Source organism: Gossypium arboreum, chromosome 6 (assembly GCF_025698485.1).
Source record: "Gossypium arboreum isolate Shixiya-1 chromosome 6, ASM2569848v2, whole genome shotgun sequence".
NCBI lineage: Eukaryota > Viridiplantae > Streptophyta > Magnoliopsida > Malvales > Malvaceae > Gossypium > Gossypium arboreum.
Genome location: NC_069075.1, coordinates 69,096,241 through 69,117,636, shown reverse-complemented (window position 1 = coordinate 69,117,636; position 21,396 = coordinate 69,096,241). Strand labels below are relative to the sequence as shown.

Below are 21,396 nucleotides of genomic sequence, written 5' to 3'. Positions count from 1 at the left end.
GCAATCATCACATAGATTTAAAGCTTACCAAGCTCAACCCCGAGCATGAACATATTGTCTATTCGTCATGAGCTCAAGGTACTTACCCGATTCGCTGTCCGGATTAACTCGATAATGTCGCACACTCAGTGCCAATTGTAATACAAGAGCATATAGTGAATCCGCACACTTAGTGCTATATATTTTCAGCTCGCACACTTAGTGCTATAGAATCAAACTCGCACACTTAGTGCTGTACAATTTTATACCCGCACACTTAGTGCCAATCTTGTCACCGTCTCCATTTATACCCGCACACTTAGTGCCGTGACCAATACCTTATGCATTTTGCTGCCTTTATACATTCAACAATGGCATCATTCCATACACATACATTTTCATTTACACATCAATTCATTAAACACAATTGCATATATATTATGATCATTTAAATCAATACCAAATATATGCTTAATGACTTACCTCGGATGTTGTCGCACGCTTTCAATGGCTATTCAATTACTTTGTCTTTCCCTTGTCCAACTTTGATCCTTTGAGTTCTTGAGCTAGTTCACACAAATTTAACTTATTAAAACCTCATTATGCTAGCTTATGGCGAATATGACAAGGAGTTTAAATGGTCATATGGCCACCCTTTTGCTTGGATACACATTGGTCATGCACATTTTATATTACATCAAGCAATTCAATACAATTCATTCAAGCATCAAGGAAAAGCTAAGGCCCTCAATAGGCTACCTAAGGCCGAATATACACATCAACATATGTATTCGTTCATGTGGCCGAACATACACATTCATGTTAAGGCCGATTTCCACACTTGATACATTCAACAAGTAAGGTCGCTTGTATCGACTTAACACCAATTTGATTCAAGTTCACAACTAGGCTAGTATGCATATATACACTAGTAAATCAAACACTAACATTTGTACTTCACCTTACTAGCACTTCTCATTCAAATGACATGAACAACGAACATAGTTTCCTTTTATTTCCTACCATGGCCAAATGCCATACAACACCATACCATGCATCATTACAAGCTATACCTTTAGCATGCAAATAACATCCACAAATCCACCTTAGTTGAACCTTAACTCATCTTCATGCCTCACCACCACAACATCAAACATCAAACATCAATGATACCAAGAAGACAACACCCATGGCCGAATATCATCCCCATTTCATGGTAAAGGTTTAGACCATGGGTTAGGTGGAACTCAAACTATCAACTAAAAACATGCATAAATCTCATGGATAACATCAACATACCTTAGTCTAGCAAACTCCCATGGCTGATTTTCTCAAGCTTCCCCCCCTTTCTTCTTAGTACATTCGGCCAAGCAAGGAGAAAATGAGAGAATGAACACTTTTTTTTTTCTTTCTTTCTTTGTTTTGTTTCTCCCATGTACGGCAAGGGGGGAAAGCATCCACACTCTTTTTTTTTTTGCTATCATCATTATCTTTTTTCCATTTCTTTAATGCTAACTTTCTTAATTTATTGTTTCCTACATGCATCACTAGTCTAACATGTTGGAGACATGTTTCCACCCATAGTATGGCCGGCCATCATGCTTCATTTTGGCTAATTTGACATGCAAGGACAACACTTTCCCACATGTATTAATAGGCCACCTTACATTTGCCTAGCACATTTCTAAATTTTCTCGAGATAAGTCCTATTTGATAAAATTCACTTACAATTAACAAAATCCAAACATGAAATTTTCACACATGCATATATACATATAATGAGCATCAATTATGATGGTTAATTATTATTATGACTTCGGTTTAGTGGTCCCAAACCACTTTCCGACTAGGGTCATTTTAGGATGTCACAACTCTCCCCACTTAAAAATTTTCGTCCCAAAAATCTTACCTAAATAGGCTCGGGTATCGCTCTTTCATAGAGTCCTCAAGTTCCCAAGTGGCTTCTTCCATTCCGTGTTTATGCCACAACACCTTCACTAACGGGATTTTCCTATTGCGCAACTCTTTTACTTCACGCCTCATAATGCGAACCTGTTCCTCTTCATAGCTCAAATTAGGTGAATCTCAATCTCGATGGAGCAATTACGTGCGATGGATCAGACCTATATCGTCAAGCATCGAGACATGAAAACGCTGTGAATCCTTTCGAGCTCGGGGCAAAATTAATCGATATGCGATCGCCCAACTCGTTCGGATACTTCATATGGCCCGATGAACCTCGGACTCAATTTGCCCTTACGACCAAATCTAAGCACCTTCTTCCAAGGTGAAACTTTGAGAAAGACCTTGTCTCCAACCTGATATTCAACATCTTTTCTTTTCAAATCCGCATACGACTTTTGGCGATCCGAAGCAACTTTCAAACTTTCACGAATTACTCGAACTTTTTGCTCGGCATCCTTAACCAAATCAACCCCGAAGAATTTACCTTCACTAAGTTCACCGAGAATAATGGGTACGGCATTTACGACCGTATAAAGCCTCGTAAGGCGCCATCTTAATACTTGATTGAAAGCTATTGTTGTGTTTAATTCAATCAAAGGCGATACCGCTCCCATGAACCACTAAACTCAAGGATACAACATCTCAACATATCCTCGAGTATTTGAATTATCCGTTCGGATTGACCATCGGTTTGGGGGTGAAAGGCGGTCTGAAATGCAACTTGGTACCCAAAGCTTCTTGCAACTTCTTCCAAAATCGCGACGTAAATCTCGGATCTCTATCCGACACGATAGAAATAGGCACCCGTGTAATCTCACAACTGAGAAACATACAATTCGGCTAGTTTGTCCATTGAAAAATCCGTGCGTCACGGGATAAAGTGAGCCGACTTAGTCGATCTATCGACAAGGACCCAAATCGCATCCTTCTTACTCACCGACAATGGCGGTCCGGATACAAAGTCCATTGTGACTCGATCCCATTTCCACTCGGGTATCGTGATCGGTGAAGTAATCTCAAGGCACTTGATGTTCCGCTTTCACTTGTTGACATATTAAACATCTCAAAACAAAATCGAGATGTCTCGTTTCATACCATGCCACCAAACCGACGTTTCAAATCGTTGTACATCTTCATACTCCGGGTGGATTGCCATTCGGCTACAATGGGCTTCGTTCAAAATTATTGGAATAAGTTCAATTCTTTGGAACACACAGACGACTTCGAACCTCAAACAATCGTCATCATCGATTTGAAATTCGAGTCCTTGTTCGAACACACTCATCCCGTTTGCAACCAACTCATCGTCGACTTTCTCGAGCTTCACGAATTTGACGTATCAATAATGGTTTGGCTTTCAATTCAGCTACTAACACATTGTCGGGTAGGATAGACAAGTGTACATTCATCGTCATAAAGCAAATAGTGATTTTCGCTTAAGGCATCCGCAACCACATTAGCCCTTCCCGGTGATAATCAATGACGAGCTCATAATCTTTTAACAACTCGAGCCATCGCCTTTGTCGCAGATTTAAGTCTCTTTGGGTCATCAAATATTTGAGACTTTTGTGATCCGAATACACATGGCACTTCTCACCAAATAAGTAATGTCGCCATATCTTTAAAGGCGAATACGATGGCGACCAATTCGAGATCATGGGTCGGATAATTTTTCTCATGTGGCTTTAATTGTCTCGACGCATAGGCCACTACTCGCCTTTCTTGCATCAATACGCAACCCAACCCAAGTAGGGATGCGTCACTATAAATGACAAACTCTTTGCCCGATTCGGGTTGCACTAGAATTGGGGCTTCATCAAATAAGCTTTCAGTTGATCGAAACTTTTCGACATTTCTCCGTCCATTCGAACTTAACATCCTTTTGGAGTAGCCGTCATTGGCGTGGCTATCGTCGAGAAACCTTTACAAATCGTCGGTAATAATCGGCAAGCCCCAAAAGCTCCTAACTTCGTAACATTCCTTGGTGGTTTCCAATCGACTATGGCGAATTTTGTTCGGGTCCACCTCGACACCGTCACGGACACCACGTGCCCCAAAAAGCTAACCTCTTTCAACCAAAATTCACATTTATGAACTTTATGTATAATCGCTTATCTCGTAAGATTTGCAACACTAGCCTCGGTGTTCAAGATGTTCGGCCATCTCTCGAATAGACCAAAATGTCATCGATAAATACAACTACGAACCGATCCAAGTATGGCCTGAAAATTCTATTCATTAAATCCATAAACACCGAGGGGCATTAGTGAGCCCAAACGGCATCACCAAGAATTCGTAGTGACCGTACCTCGCTCTAAAAGCGGTTTTGGTATGTCCGATTCTCGGACCCTCAACCGATAGTACCCGACCTCAAATCTATCTTTGAAAACACCGAGGCTCCCTTTAATTGATCAAACAAATCGTCAATTCGTGGCAATGGATATTTATTCTTTATCATCACTTTATTGAGTTGACGATAGTCGATGCACAACCTCATGGTTCCGTCCTTCTTCTTCACAAACAATACAAAGCGCCCATGGAGAAAAACTCGGTCGAAATAAACCTCTATCCGTCAATTCTTGCAATTGAACCTTCAATTCCTTTAATTCCGTTAATGCCATACGATACGGGGCTATTGAAATCGGCGTAGTACCCGGTACAACTTTGATACCGAATTCCACTTCTCGAACCGGTGGCAATCCCGGTAACTCCTCAGGAAAAACATCTGAATACTCACAAACCACTGGTACCGATTTGAGTTTCCTTTCCGTCTCTTTACTTCCAAACACATACGCAAGGTATGTTTCACACCCCTTTTTCACATACCTCCGAGCGGTCATAGAAGATATTATCGCTGGCGCTCCTTTTAAATCAGTAGACTTGACTCGGACTACCTCATTATTTGCACTCCTCAAATCAATGGTTTTCCTTTGCGATCCACCATCGCATCATGTACTGGTCACCAATCTATACCAAGAATAACATCGAATTCATCAAATGGTAGAAGCATCGATCGGTAGGAAAACAGATTCTCGAATTATTAGGGGCATCTCTTGCACACTTTATCAACGAGTACGTATTGACCCAAAGGGTTTAACACTCGAATTACGAACTCGATGAGACTCAACAGTAGAGTCTTCTTTGGATGCTAAAGTTTCACATACATATGAATGAGTAGAGCGGGGTCAATCAATGCAATCACACTAGTATCAAAGAGAGTAAAAGTACCGGTGATAACGTCAGGAGGATGCCTCCTCTCGTGCTGCGGATGGCATATGCTCTAGCAGGAGCTCGGGTCTCGGATCGAACAGCCGTGACGGTGGCTCCCCTCGATTACCACCCCTACCTCCTGAAACCCTGGGGTCTACCTCTAGTCGTCGCCCACTAGATCTCGACCTTGCATCTTATTCTTCTCATCTAGCTCCAGCAATCCCTAATGAAGTGGTCCTTCAACCACATCCGTAATGAGCCAGGTTAATGACTTACCCCAACATTCACCTAGGTGTCGTCTTCCACATTGGGGACATTCAGTCTCTCTTGACGATTATTGCCCACACTAGCTATCGATGTAGCTCAGAGTCCGTCAATGGTCGGGCTCTAATGGAAATTCTCGCATCGCCTCGACTTACTAGCGTCCTCCCCGAACCTCTTTACAATCGAGAATGGAGCTTTACTCGTTGATCTTTTACGGTAATATCTTGCTTCAAATTCAGCCTTCTTCTTCTCCTTCCCAAGTTCTTCCGCCTTGCGAGCTCGCTCGACTAGTGTCACGAACTCCTTTATCTCCAAAATTCCCACTAGTAACTTTAACTCTTCATTCAATCCTTCTTCAAATCTTTTGCACATAGCAACCTCATCAGCCACACACTCCGAGCATACCGACTAAGTCTTACGAACTCATGTTCAGATTCGAGATCTGATCATACGGCCTTGCTTGAGTTCCGTGAACTCCTTACGCTTCTGATCGATGAACCGTTGACTAATATATTTCTTCCGAAATTCTGTTTGAAAGAAATCCCAAGTAACTTGTTCCTTTGGGACTATGGAAATCAAGGTCCTCCACCAATAGTAGGCTGAGTCTCGCAACAAAGATATCGCACACTTAAGACATTCATCGGGTGTGCATGACAGTTCATCAAACACTCTAATGGTGTTATCAAGCCAGAACTCGGCCCTTTCGGCATCGTCGGTAACTATGGCCTTAAACTCCTCGACCCCACGCTTCCTAATCAAGTCCACGGTGGTTTACTCACCTCACAGATCGAGAATCGATGGCATCACGGGCTCTTGGGGTGGATTATTTAAATTCGGAATGGTTGGACACCCGGATTGGTTCGGGCATATTATGCGACCCACTCATTCATCATGGTGAAGAAGGCTTGTTTCGCCCTTCATTTTGATTATTCATGGATGACCGAGGCTCAACAGGCGGTGTCCCTTGCGCAGAGCAGCCGCTACACTTTCAACGTCATCCGCCAAGGGTCTCCCTATCCCGGTTCCATCGCTAATCAAAACAAAAATTTCAACCGTCGAAGTCATCACATTATTAAGCACTAACAATTTGGCATGTATAGTTAGACTCACACGCCTATGGTAGTCCTAGAACCGACTAAACCATAGCTCTGATACCAATAAAATTGTAACACCCCTAACTCATGGCCGACGCCGGTGTCGGACACGAGGGGTTAACGGCCAAATCCTCTCAAGATACCAACCAATTTGACATTACTAGTCAGGCTGGAAAACTGCATCACCGTCGCCTTAAAAATCATATCTCGAGTTTCAAAACTCAGAAACTGGTTTCGTAAATTTTCCCTGAATTTAGACTCATATACCCATCCATGGATTTATTTTTAGAATTTTTGGTTGGGCCAATTGGTACAGTTTATTAGTTAAAGTCACCCATGTTACAGGGATCGACTGCTCTGACCTTCACGTGTTACAACTTGAATATATCTCTGTACAGGGCTTTAATACTGGTGCCGTTTGTTTCTAATGCAACTAGACTCAAAATGGAATCTGTACATATAAGGTATGACTCCTAATTCTTTCTGGATAATTTATGGTAAATTTTCAAAGTCGCGACAGGGGACCCAGAAACCGTTCTGGCCCTGTCTCACGAGAACTTTAATATTTCTCAGTATACTGCTCATATGGTCGTTTCGTTTCATCCATATAAAAATAGATTCATCAAGGTTCAGTTCCATAATTTACTCACTATTTAATTCTACTTATACTATTTTTAGTGATTTTCAATCTCACCTCACTGCTGCTGTCCGCAACAGTTACTGCAGAGACTATGCCAATTTCATGAATTTTTGCTTGGCCTTAATCATCCATCATACATGACACAAATTATGGCCACCTTATCAAAATTTGAGTTTCTAAGACTCGTGGCTATAGGTTCTAGCATCCCACTCGACGACCACATAGGCCATTTTCGCATGGCTTAAAGTTTACAACCCACAATTCGACAAAATATAATAGCCTATACATGCCAAATGTTCTTCAACAACAAAAACAATACCACAAGATTTCAGCCGGTGTGATGACTTCAACGACGGTCCCGATCACGCAAACAATACGAGTCCGAGACCTAAAATGGGTGACAAGAAAACACCGAGTGAGTTTATAACTCAGTAAGTCATAAGCACTTTACAATTATCCATTAGCTAAATTCATCACAAAGTGAAACAATGAAACAAGGCTAGGTACTTCATCCATATCGGAACTATACCATAATTCCTCGGACCTTTCGGTTCAATCTCATACCAAGCCATACATCCACATTTCATATTTATACGATAAGATATTTGAGGCATTTTCACACACTAACTCATTTTCACCACAATCACACAATTGCAATTATCACATAGATTTAAAGCTTACCAAGCTCAACCCCGAGCATGAACATATTGTCTATTCGTCATGAGCTCAAGGTACTTACCCGATTCGCTGTCCGGATTAACTCGATAATGTCGCACACTCAGTGCCAATTGTAATACAAGAGCATATAGTGAATCCGCACACTTAGTGCTATATATTTTCAGCTCGCACACTTAGTGCTATAGAATCAAACTCGCACACTTAGTGCTGTACAATTTTATACCCGCACACTTAGTGCCAATCTTGTCACCGTCTCCATTTATACCCGCACACTTAGTGCCGTGACCAATACCTTATGCATTTTGCTGCCTTTATACATTCAACAATGGCATCATTCCATACACATACATTTTCATTTACACATCAATTCATTAAACACAATTGCATATATATTATGATCATTTAAATCAATACCAAATATATGCTTAATGACTTACCTCGGATGTTGTCGCACGCTTTTCAATGGCTATTCAATTACTTTGTCTTTCCCTTGTCCAACTTTGATCCTTTGAGTTCTTGAGCTAGTTCACACAAATTTAACTTATTAAAACCTCATTATGCTAGCTTATGGCCGAATATGACAAGGAGTTTAAATGGTCATATGGCCACCCTTTTGCTTGGATACACATTGGTCATGCACATTTTATATTACATCAAGCAATTCAATACAATTCATTCAAGCATCAAGGAAAAGCTAAGGCCCTCAATAGGCTACCTAAGGCCGAATATACACATCAACATATGTATTCGCTCATGTGGCGAACATACACATTCATGTTAAGGCCGATTTCCACACTTGATACATTCAACAAGTAAGGTCGCTTGTATCGACTTAACACCAATTTGATTCAAGTTCACAACTAGGCTAGTATGCATATATACACTAGTAAATCAAACACTAACATTTGTACTTCACCTTACTAGCACTTCTCATTCAAATGACATGAACAACGAACATAGTTTCCTTTTATTTCCTACCATGGCCAAATGCCATACAACACCATACCATGCATCATTACAAGCTATACCTTTAGCATGCAAATAACATCCACAAATCCACCTTAGTTGAACCTTAACTCATCTTCATGCCTCACCACCACAACATCAAACATCAAACATCAATGATACCAAGAAGACAACACCCATGGCCGAATATCATCCCCATTTCATGGTAAAGGTTTAGACCATGGGTTAGGTGGAACTCAAACTATCAACTAAAAACATGCATAAATCTCATGGATAACATCAACATACCTTAGTCTAGCAAACTCCCATGGCTGATTTTCTCAAGCTTCCCCTTTCTTCTTAGTACATTCGCCAAGCAAGGAGAAAATGAGAGAATGAACACTTTTTTTTTTCTTTCTTTCTTTGTTTTTGTTTCTCCCATGTACGGCAAGGGGGGAAAGCATCCACACTCTTTTTTTTTGTTATCATCATTATCTTTTTTCCATTTCTTTAATGCTAACTTTCTTAATTTATTGTTTCCTACATGCATCACTAGTCTAAAATGTTGGAGACATGTTTCCACCCATAGTATGGCCGGCCATCATGCTTCATTTTGGCTAATTTGACATGCAAGGACAACACTTTCCCACATGTATTAATAGGCCACCTTACATTTGCCTAGCACATTTCTAAATTTTCTCACATAAGTCCTATTTGATAAAAATTCACTTACAATTAACAAAATCCAAACATGAAATTTTCACACATGCATATATACATATAATGAGCATCAATTATGATGGTTAATTATTATTATGACTCGGTTTAGTGGTCCCGAAACCACTTTCCGACTAGGGTCAATTTAGGGATGTCACAACTTAACCATTGAGACAAGCATGCATTTGAGTTACACAATATATAGAAAATAAGTACCTAAATTTTGGGGCGTTACACTCAATGTCTTTTTTCTCTCCGTTTTTTCAATTTTTTTCTTCTTTACTTCCTATATCACCCTCACAAGTATTATGACTATTCAATTTAGTAAAATACATCTTAATAGTTGAAAATGAAATTTCTATCTCATCTAACTCCATAGATTCAAGGAAAAGTTTTTCACTATCATCTTTTTTTATCCACAAAAATCTTGTGTTGGCATAATCATGACTATAGTGCCCATGCCCTTTGCACATAAAACATTCAATGTCATGAGATCTTTGTTGTTTTGGTGAAAATTAGTAGAAATAGGCTACTTAGAATATGTAGAAGAAGGTTTTGTAAGACCCTTACTTTTCTACTTAAAAGGTTTAGTCTCATCATGTTTTGGCAGCAACTTATTTGTAGCATAAGGAGGTTTCAAAAAAGTAGAATTAAAACTTGATATTGTGATGCACCAAATGGAAGAGATTGACGCTATTGAAATTACTACTCAATCTCAATTGCCTTGTTACCGCCTCCTCAAGATCAATGTAGGTATGAAGATCAAGAGCATTGGCTATTGAAACGTTCAAGTCATCTACAAACTGCACCATGGTAGTCTCTTCATCTTCTCGCACATTTGCTCTTTGCATAAGCATCTCCATCTCTTTAAAGTACTCATTAACAAATTGGTTACCTTGAACAAGGTATCAAACTTTTGTTTTGACCTCTCTGTAGTAATGAGGAGGAAGGTAACGTTTTCGCATCACTTGCTTCAACTTGTCCCATGTTTCAATTACCCTTTCATGGTTTCTTTGACAATTAATTCCAAGTTAAATCCACCAACTCAATGCATAATCTAAAAACCCAAGGGTCACCAATGAGTCTTTTTCCTCTTCCCAGCATTTATAGTATTGAAACATAAGTTCAATTTTTTTATTCCTACTCACAATATGCCTCGGGATCATACTTCCTTAAAAATGGTGGAATGTTGAACTTTAGTTTAGCTAAAAAAAAGTTGTCCATGGTTATTATTAACCTAAGTCTCATCATTTGCACAAGAGACACATCAAGCATTATTTACACGAAGACAAGGTTGATCAACCTTATCTCCCCAATGATGCAATCCCAGCCGCATCATGTCTCGATACAATTTGACGACATTGGGAATGGCCTAGACATGAGGGGGCCAAGTGCAAAATGAGCTATTAATTTGTTTGCAAGCTTTAATTGATCAAGTGTTGGGAGAAAAACATTGCTGGGCTAATCAAAAAATCATGGACAAGTCACCTGAGCAGACTTGCAACCTCCTACAAGCTAATCTAGCTCATTCGTAGCTCATTGAGCGCAATTCCAGCTCATTTTTAACTTAGCATTATTTCATTGCTGAGATAAACTTTTAATTTGGTTTTTAGTTAAATTAGTTTATTTAGCTCAAATAATTAATGTTGTGTTTAAATGTGTCATAATCTAGAAATTTTAATTAAGGTTTAATACATACTTAATAATTGTTTTTAATGTGTCTAAATTTGAGACAAATTAAATTTGCTTAGCCGAATTTAATATGTCCTGGCTGAATTAATTTGCTAAATTTAATTATTTCAGGTACATGCATGGATGGCTTAAATGTGGTGTGCTGATGGTTGAGATGCTCCAAGCACCTCTTCGTTTACTCCAAGTGCAATTGACCTGCTAATTTCTCTTCCCCAAGCTGCCCATTGTGTTCTCCAACAGCCCTTAAGTGTTTTCACACTTGTTGGAGGTTCCTTTCACACTTATTGCTGTTCGATTTTGAGCTTTCACACCCAAAAGCCTATTGAAGTGCCCAAGCTAATTTTAATAACTCAAGACTATTCAGTTAATCAAAGTAGCACATTAAAGCAGGTTCACACCTCTTGGCCAAATTTAATCAAGTCCATTCAGCTCATTGTTTATTCCAATTAAGCTAAATGACTTAGGAAACTACAAGGGACGTTCAAGGAAGCTTTAAACCAAGTTCACACCTTAAGGCTCATCAAATTTGGTTGTTCACGCCATAAGGGTTGTTCGTGCGCCACAATTCCATTAAAAATGGCTGCTGCACTTTCGGCTTCCTAAGAGAGGAATTAATCACATTCATATTGCCTTGGCTGATCAAATACTTGTTGAATTCAGCTCAGCTCATTAAATTCAATTGATTATCTGATTAGGAATGCTAATAGCCAAGCTATTGGCGTCACCTAGGTCTACGACTTGTCAAAAGACATGTTGATTCATTTTAATAGTCATTTCAGCTGATTAAAAGCTTAATTGAGCTGATTACTTTGTGTCCATTTGGCTGGAACATGTTTAGCCTATAATGTAACACCCCAAACCCGCCCTAGACGTTATGGTCGAATCTACAATGTCACATTGAAGAGTGTTTTGAAAAACATATTCTCATTGAAAAATTCGTGTTTTATTAAAAACCCCTTTGCGAACTTAATGTATGTTTAGGATATCTTGTTCATTGTTAAAACTCAAGTTGTCTTAGCAAAATGCTAAACATATTAGATTCTCATTACGTTTTAAAAACAAGGTTTGTTGCAGAAGCTTTTTAAAATATGTTGCGTATACGTGGTGTTTAAAAGGCATTTATCTTTTTGAAAATCTGTGACCTACCAGTAGCAGATATGAATCAAGAAAATAAATCCCAAATTAAAATAAAAACTTAGAGAGGCCTTATTACAAAACAAAACACCCAAATTAAATACTTATAAGATAAAATTAAAAAATGAAAGCAAATACAGTTGTGTGGCCACCATTAAGTCTCTCGCAGCATCAGTCTGCCTAAGGATTACCTATGCAGAAAAGCAGAAGGGTGAGTTTATGAAAAATCAGTGTGTAATCCCTTATTAAACAAACAGTCAGTCATAGAGTGGCAATCACAATCTGGGCCAACGCCCGTTTTAGTAACAGTTCATTTCCAGTTAGGGCTTTAGCCCATTGCAGTATCAGTATTAATGTGGACCTTAGCCCATTTCAGTAACAATAATAGAATGCAAATAGAAATCCTACCCATCCATCCTCTACACTCCACTCCGTCCAGCCCTGCAGTCCATGTAGGGATAAAATCAACCCACCCATCCCTACACTCTAAAATATAGCACTAGTTGCGGCATTAAACAGTATATGCAGCAAAGCTGCTAGTACAGTCCTCCAAATATAATAAACCCATCCCCATGCAATATGTCATGTTATAATACCATACGTGTATGCAACATGTCATGCTCAATTACAGTCATACATATCATAGGGGTATACCAGTCATTTTACCTAATAAGGGTAGTATAACAGTCATTTCATCAAATTGGGGTCTAGGTATACTTTCCAACCCAATAGTACGTCCATAGTCGTCTCGGGCGACTCGTGCAACCTTAACAATCGAACAGTGAAAATGGGCCTAAGGCCCGTATTGCGGGCCCAAGTGGGCCCACATACCCGTGTGGCCCGTTTAGCCCAGTAATGACCCTAGCCACGTGAACTATACAGCCTAGCCCAATATTCTCCATGCTTTTGTGTGGTTTACTTGTCTGGGGCTCACAAGTCTATGTAGCCCACACGGCCTATTTTGGCCCAACATGGCCCAAAACGGCCTAAGCCCATAAAACTGTTCGTGGTGTCCTCCATGATCAAACGCCCACGTTTTAATCGTTCAGATTACCACACGAGTGAGCGACGCTCGTGTAGCGTCAATAATCATATTTTTCAGCTTTTTTCGATCTACGTTTATAGTAGTGTGGTTACACACTTGTTTGTGAAAACGTGCGTCTAGCTCAAGAGTTCCCCAAACCTATATCAACACAATACACTATTAGTCCTTTAATCTATGGGGTTAACAATCCCTCAAATAACATTTAAACATACTATAACTCTACACTTGCCTTGATCAAACGATTAAGACTCTTCACACTTCAATCGATTCTGAAGATTGATTATAGGCTCCTACAGCTCATCTACTCTCAAACCGAAACCTATTAACCTTTATTATGAATGTTTGCGTAAACAGTTTGAACTAACATATAGCACTTACCAAAATCGCAAAACTGATTTTTTGGAAGGAAAACAATCGGCCTTCTATCTCAAAAAGAAAACCCACACCACAGAGGCAAGGATAGCACCAACCCGTCTCTAGCCATAAATGGTAGAAAAGGAAGATGTTAGAAGTAATATTACTACACAGAGAAAAAAAACGAGAGAACAGAGAAGAACCAGGCACCAACTGATTGTTCAAAGAAAAAATGCAAAAACCAAAAGAAATGGAGAGAGAGCTAGGTAGAAATTGGCCCAAGTATCCAAATAAAAAGAGAAGGAAGAAGGTGTAATTGGTTAATGGGAAAGTCAATTGAGAGAAAGGGAAAAGAGAGGAAGAACCAATCAAAACCAAAATAAAACCCAAACAAGTTTGAGAAAGAGGAAAGGGGTGTTCGGCCAAACAAAAAGAACAAGAGAGAGAGTGACTGTTAAGGGTGTAGAGAGAACAGTGGAGGTCGGTCTGTAAGGCACTGTTGAAAAACCCAAATGAGAAGTTCCCAAATGGTCACACTTAGTATCCGGCTACCAAACAAAACCACCAACCAAAGAAAGAAAAGAAGCAAAAGGAGCAATAACTACCAAAAATGGAGAGCAAAACCACACAATATCGACACTAAGAGCCTATGACCGAATTGGCATAGTGGAATTCCCACATTCGGCAAACTAATCCCACACACCTCAACCTCTCTTAACTCTCTCATAAAATCCCTCACCAAATCACTCCTAAAATTCGGCCACACACTCCCCTCACCCCTCAAACACTTCAACTGCCCATTAGCTTCAGAGTTCTATTAATATTCAACTTCCTACACGGCACAACAACAAAATAAAAGATTCCTTGTGCAACACATGACTTGAACTTAAGACCTTTAGCAGCAATAACATGCCACTTACCCTTTGACCAGCAGGCCCTTTCTGTCATGCTCTACTTACAGTAATTTAAAAGTCTACTAACTAAAGGCAAGGGTTACTTCAAGTAAGAACAAAATTTCTGCACAAGCCAAGACTTGAACTTAGGACTCCTCAGACACTTCTCAGGACACTTAACTACTGAAGCAGACATGCATTTGTGTGACACAACATACGAAAAATAAGTACCTACATTTTTGGGTGTTACAACTCTACCCTCTAAAAAAAATTTGGCCTCGAAATTTACCTGATCAAAATAGATGAGGGTATTGTTGTCGCATCGCCTGTTCGAGTTCTCACGTGGCTTTTTTTGAGCTGTGATTATGCCAAAGTACCTTAACTAGTGGGATGGACTTCTTTCTTAACACTTTTACATAATGCTCTAGAATCTGAATCGGTTCCTCCTCGAAAGTTAGATCCGGCCTAACCTCAATCTCCTCCGCTGAGACAATATACGTGGGATCAAAACGATAACGTCTCCGCATGGATACGTGGAATACATCGTGAATCCGATCCAACTTCAGAGGTAACTCAAGTTGATTGGCAACCAGTCCCACACGCTTCAGTATACGGTAAATCCCAATGAACTTAGGGCTAAGCTTGCCTTTTTGTCCAAACCTCAGTACCTTCTTCCACGGTGAGACATTGAGAAATACTAAGTCCCCCACAAAATACTCAATCTCTTTACGCCTCAAATCTGCATATGACTTCTTTCTGTCAGATGCCGTATTCAGTTGATCTCGAATCAACCTAACTTTATCCTTAGTATCTGAAATCAATTCAGGACCCAGAACACGCCACTCACCCAAGTCAGTCCAACACGAAGGAGTACGAGACCTACGACCATATAGTGCCTCGTAAGGTGCCATCTGTATGCTAGACTGGTAGCTATTGTTATACACAAATTCTACTAACGGTAAATAGTCCTCCCAACTGCCTCGGAAGTCAATCACACAACTTCTTAACATGTCCTCCAATATCTAAATCACCGTCTCTGACTGACCATCTGTCTGATGATGAAAGGTAGTACTGAAGTCCAACCTTGTACACAAAGCCTCGTGTAACTTTTTTCGGAACCGAAACGTGAAGCGAGGATCTCTATCAGATATTATAGAAACCAGAACCTGATGCAATCGTACTATCTTAGACACGTATAGTTTAGCCAGCTTCTGCAACGAGTAACCAGTACAAAAAGGTATGAAATGGGTAGATTTGGTCAATTGATCCACGATGACCCATACTGAATCCTTCTTAGTAGGTGTTAAGGACAGTCCACTAACGAAGTCCATAGTCACTCTCTCCCACATTCACAACGGAATCTTAACTGGCTGAAGAAACGTAGAAGGTAATTGGTGTTCAGCCTTAACCTACTAACAAGTAACGCATTTACCCACGAAGTCGGCAACTTCACGTTTAAGACCTGCCCACCAATATAACTCACGAAGGTCTTGGTACATCTTATTGTAACACCCTTTACCCGAGTTTGACACTGATACCAGGTACGAGGCATTACCGTTCACAAATCACATACATATGTACTGAGTCAGATCATACGAGCCCGTTAAAATTTAAAACTCTTTTGAACTTTGATTAAACTCCTCAAAATGGGCCTACAAGGCCTTAAACATCCATTGGAAGCCATTCAGAACCGACTTGGGTCATTAAACCAACTTTATAAAGAATGAACCTTGGATCAGGGTACACGCCCGTGTGGAAGGGCAACATGCCCGTGTGGCCACCATGTCATGCCTAAGCACAAGAGGACATTCCCGTGCCCCGAGGCCGTGCAAATTAAATTCTAAATTTGAACCTACAGGGGTTTTCACACTGCCTGACACACGCCTGTGTTCATTGCCCGTGTCCCTCACATGGCCATGACACACCCGTGTCTTAGCCCATGCCCAAAAACCTTGACATTCTGTTTCTGACGTCAGCATCCAATTTAAGGCATACGCCCTGGCCGGAGGCCGTGTCCTCTACACGGCTGAGACACACAACCGTGTCTCTGCTTGTGTGTTTACTACCATGCATATTGATTTGTAAATTTTACGTGTAGAGGATACACGGCCTAGACACACGCCCGTGTGTCTACCCGTGAAGCTATTAACTGAGCCTTTTTGCCACCCTTACTTGCACTAACCTACATAACATCTGATATAACAAATCCACACAACAATATAAGGTCTAATCAGCCACACAAGGCATTATCTCATTCATGAAAATATCATCATTTGCATATACTAATAGTAAACATTAGCCATTATCCAAGGCTTTATACAAAATGAAGGGATTCATCAGAAGCCAACACATTTGGCCAAATTAACATTGACACAAAGCTCAAAAGTCTAAGCCCTATACATGCCGTATTCGAAATAATAAAACCAACTATACCAAATGCTTCGGTTGATAGTGTGATCGATGCTTCTGACTTTCGATGGTCCTCAAGCTAATTAGGCAGCACTATAAGAAAATGGAAAGGAGATGGAGTAAGCATAAAGCTTAGTAGTTGCATGCGAATAAATATAACAACAAATTTACCATTCATCATCATACTCATAATAAAAAAGTAGGCATAAGCACAACTTACTCATCACTATCCAATACAATTCACATAGCATATATTGAGCTCACATCTCATACATTTCAAATAGGTACCTGTACCACTCACAACATGGTTATACATTTCTCATTTACCTTAAACTGTAACTCTCACTGTTGGACTATTTGGAATGCTATCGAATATTCACTAAGCCTCAAACATAGGGTATAATACTGATGCCATGTCCCAGACATGGTCATACACTGGCTCATCCATCAAGTTGATGCCATGTCCTAGACATGGTCTTACACTGACTATCGAAATCGAGGCCGACACCATATCCCAGACATGGTTTTACACTAGCTCTCACATATTTGTGCCGATGCCATGTCCCAAATATGGTATTACACTGACACCTCTATACGTGCTGATGCCATGTCCCAGACATGGTCTTACACTGACACATCTCGTAGCCGATGCATGTCCCAGACATGTCTTACACTAGCTCTCGTCTCAATGACGATGCCATTTCCCAGATATGTTCTTACACTGGCTCTCATAATGTGGCTGATGCATGTCCTAGACATGTCTTACACTAGCATACAAATAACCCAAATGTCATGGCATGAATATTAGATTTATTTCCTAAGGTTCAAACGGGAGTTCTACTATCTCAATATTCATCATACATAATCATTTCCACAAACAAGCAATTTATTCTATATCAATTCAAACACATATAATAACAATGTAGTTGTATTATTTACATACAACTTACCTCGGTACTTAAAATGTGGTGACTAGTTGATTTAATCTACTTGCTTGGCCTTCCCTCTATCTAGGTTCAGATTTAGTAATTCTTGATCTAAAATGGCAAAATTTAGTCATTTAATCATCGATTAAATCTAAGCGCTCAATAATTTTATGATTTGGGCAAAATGACCATTTTGCCTCTAGACTTTCACAAAATGACCATCTTACCTCTAAGCCTTAAAATCAATTTTTATCGAGTTTCCTTATTAGTCAAGTCTAACTGACCATTTATCTCTCTTATGACAACCCCAAATTTTCAATATTTCACAAAATTACTATCTATTTTACAAATTTCACAAAATGGTCCTATTAGGGTTTTTATGAGAAGTCCCTTCACAAAAGTCGACTATTTCACAACCATGATTCATTTTCTTCCATAAAATTTTAGAAAACAACATGAACACTTTCATGGTAAAACCCTAGACTTTTAACCATTTAACAAAATAGTTAAGGGTTCCAAAAATGTAAAAATTTTCAAGAAAATCCATTAAAGTCACTTACTTGCAAGAGTAGAGAGTGGCTGAAATTTTTGAAGCTCAAAAACCCTTACGATAGCTAAATTTTTTATGGAGAAGAGATAGGAAAAAAAAAGATGATATCCTTTCTCTTTATTTTATTTTATTTTAGTCAATCTAGTCACCAAACCCACCAAATTTTGACATTTTGACCATCTTTGTCTCCTACGGCTGGCCATGCTTCTAGGTATAATTACCCTTTAAAGACCCCCAATTTAGGTTCTCTAGCTATTTGACACCCTTTAGCTATCAAAATAGGACTTTTGCACTTTATGCAATTTAGTCCTTTTTTGCAATTAAGCTCACAAACGCTAAAATTAAATCACCAAAATTTTCATGCACCTTTATAAACATGCCATCCCACATAAAATAATATTAAAAATGATTTCTTCGACCTCGGGTTAGTGATTCCAAAACTACTATTTTGACTGGGCCTAAAATCAGGCTGTCACACTTATTGCCGCCAGGATGAATAGCATAAGAACTACTATACGCCTCTTGCAGTATAGGCTGCCTCAAATTAGTATCCTTCAGTACACAGACTCTCCCATGGAAACAAAGTACCCCTTTACTATTCAGTACAAAATCTAAAGTTTCCCCACTCTCAATCTGTCAGAAACTAGAACTCAGTGACTCATTCTCCAATTGCTTACCCTTAATATGTTCCATCCACCTCGGTTTAACTTGGAATTTTGCTAAAAAGCTACCATTGTCAAATAAACTGATACGAGTAAACATCGCCTTCAGATCCATCATAGCCCTACGGCTCAGTGCGTCGGCCACCACATTAGCCTTACCAGGATGGTATTCAATCGAATAGTCATAATCTTTAAGCAGCTTAATCCATCTACGCTGCCTAAGATTTAGCTCTTTCTGAATGAGGAGATACTTGAGGCTCTTGTGATCCGTGTAAATGATACAGTTCTCACCTATAGGTAATGCCTCCAAATTTTTAGTGCGAATACCATAGCGGCCAACTCCAAATCATGTGTCAGATATTTCGCCTCATGTGTCTTAAGCTGACAAGATGCATAAGCCACCACCTTACCCTCTTGCATCAACACACATCCTAAACCAACATGTGATGTATCGCTATAGACAGTGAATTCTTTTCCAGACTCTGGTTGTATTAAGACAAAGGCGTCAGTCAGAACTTTCTTAAGCTTCTTAAAACTTTCTTATTGCTTATTAGTCTAGTTAAAAGACACCCCTTTACGTAACAACTTAATCAGAGGTGCAGCAATCAACAAAAACCCTTCCACAAAACGTTTATAATACCCTACCAGACCCAAAAAAATTTGAATATTAGATACCGACTTGGGTTGCTTCCACTCCAGAATAGCTTCAATTTTCTGAGGATCAACCCTAATCCCATCAGCAGGTGCCATATGGCCCAGAAAAGTTACCTCTCGTAGCCAGAATTCACACTTACTGAATTTAGCGTAAAGTTGTTTCTCTTTCAAAATTTAAAAAACAACTCGGAGATGTGCATCATGCTCATCCTCAGTTCTCGAATACACCAGAATGTCATATATAAACACCACTAGAAACTGATCCAGGTAGGGCTGGAACACTTGGTTCATCAAATCCATAAAAGCCGCTGGTGCACTCGTCAGTGCAAACAGCATCACTAGGTACTCGTAATGACCATAACGAGTCCTAAACATTGTCTTATAGACATTAATCTCTTTGACTCTTAGTTGGTTGTACCCAGATCGAAGATCAATCTTAGAGAAAACTGAAGCACCTCAGAATTGGTTGAATAGATCATCTATCCTCGGTGGGGGTAATTGTTCTCAATAGTCAATTTGTTCAAATGCCAGTAGCCGATGCACATACGATTGGTTCCATCCTTCTTTTTAAAAAATAAAATTGGTGCTTCCCACGAAGACACACTAGGTTGGATGAATCTAGTAACTTTTGAATTTAAGCTTTAAGCTCCACAAGCTCCTTCGGTGCCATTCGGTAAGGGGCAATGGACACCTGAGTTGTACCAGGTAGGAGCTTAGTTTCAAACTCAACTTCACGGTTCGGAGGTAACCCTGGTATCTCATCGGGAAAGATATCTGAAAAGCCTTAACAATTCTGATACCTTTAACAGATGAAACCTCAGAATTAGGAAATCTGATGTAGGCTAGATACGCCTCACAACCCTTACGAACCAACTTCTTGGCCTTTAGCGCAAAGATCACATTAGACAAATAATTCCAACTCTCTCCAATTACCACTACCTCATCACCGTTCACAGTTTTTAGTACCACCTGTTTAGCAGCACAATCCAAATTCACTTGATGTTTAACTAGCCAGTCCATACCCAGTATTAAGTCAAATTCTCCAAAAGGGAGCTCCATTAAATCCACCAAAAAGATCATACCTTGAACCTCCAAAGGTACATCCTTAAATAGTTTATTCTCTCTCACTAACTGCCCCAATAGACTCAGCACAGTAACATCACTCGTAGTGTTTTCAAGCATTACGCCCAAAGGCTCAAACACAGTACATGCTATATAAGAATGTGTAAACCCAACATCAATCAATATAGTATAAGGTACATTATGTATAAAGAATGCACCCGTAATAACATCTAGGGTGTCTCCGTCCTCTCGGTGACATGCAACATAAACTAGTTTCTGTTGTCTTGCCTTAGTATGAACAGCACCTCTGCTCGGTGCTCCACAACCACGACCAATACCATTTCTACCTCTAGCCTGACCACGGCCTCTCGGTGGCTACTGAACACCTTTCGACGGCTGGACAGTACCCATACCAGTAGCTTGCATCTGATCGGGCCTCCGTGGACAATCTTTAATATGGTGCTCTAATGGTCCGCACCTCAAACATGCCCCAATCTTTTTCTAGCATTTGTCTTGATGGCAT

The 21,396-nt window shown here is 39.8% G+C and overlaps 1 protein-coding gene across 1 annotated transcript; it reads right to left on the bottom strand.

Moving 5' to 3' along the window:
* Positions 1 to 14,948: 14,948 nt before the first annotated feature.
* Positions 14,949 to 19,907, bottom strand: LOC128293795 (uncharacterized). Its single transcript, XM_053029324.1, has 3 exons — positions 19,833 to 19,907; positions 15,656 to 15,821; positions 14,949 to 15,421 (listed from the first exon to the last, which is right to left on the bottom strand). Exons 1-3 carry the CDS (start codon positions 19,905 to 19,907, stop codon positions 14,949 to 14,951), a joined length of 714 nt encoding a protein of 237 aa, XP_052885284.1.
* Between the last annotated feature and the right edge of the window lie 1,489 nt (positions 19,908 to 21,396).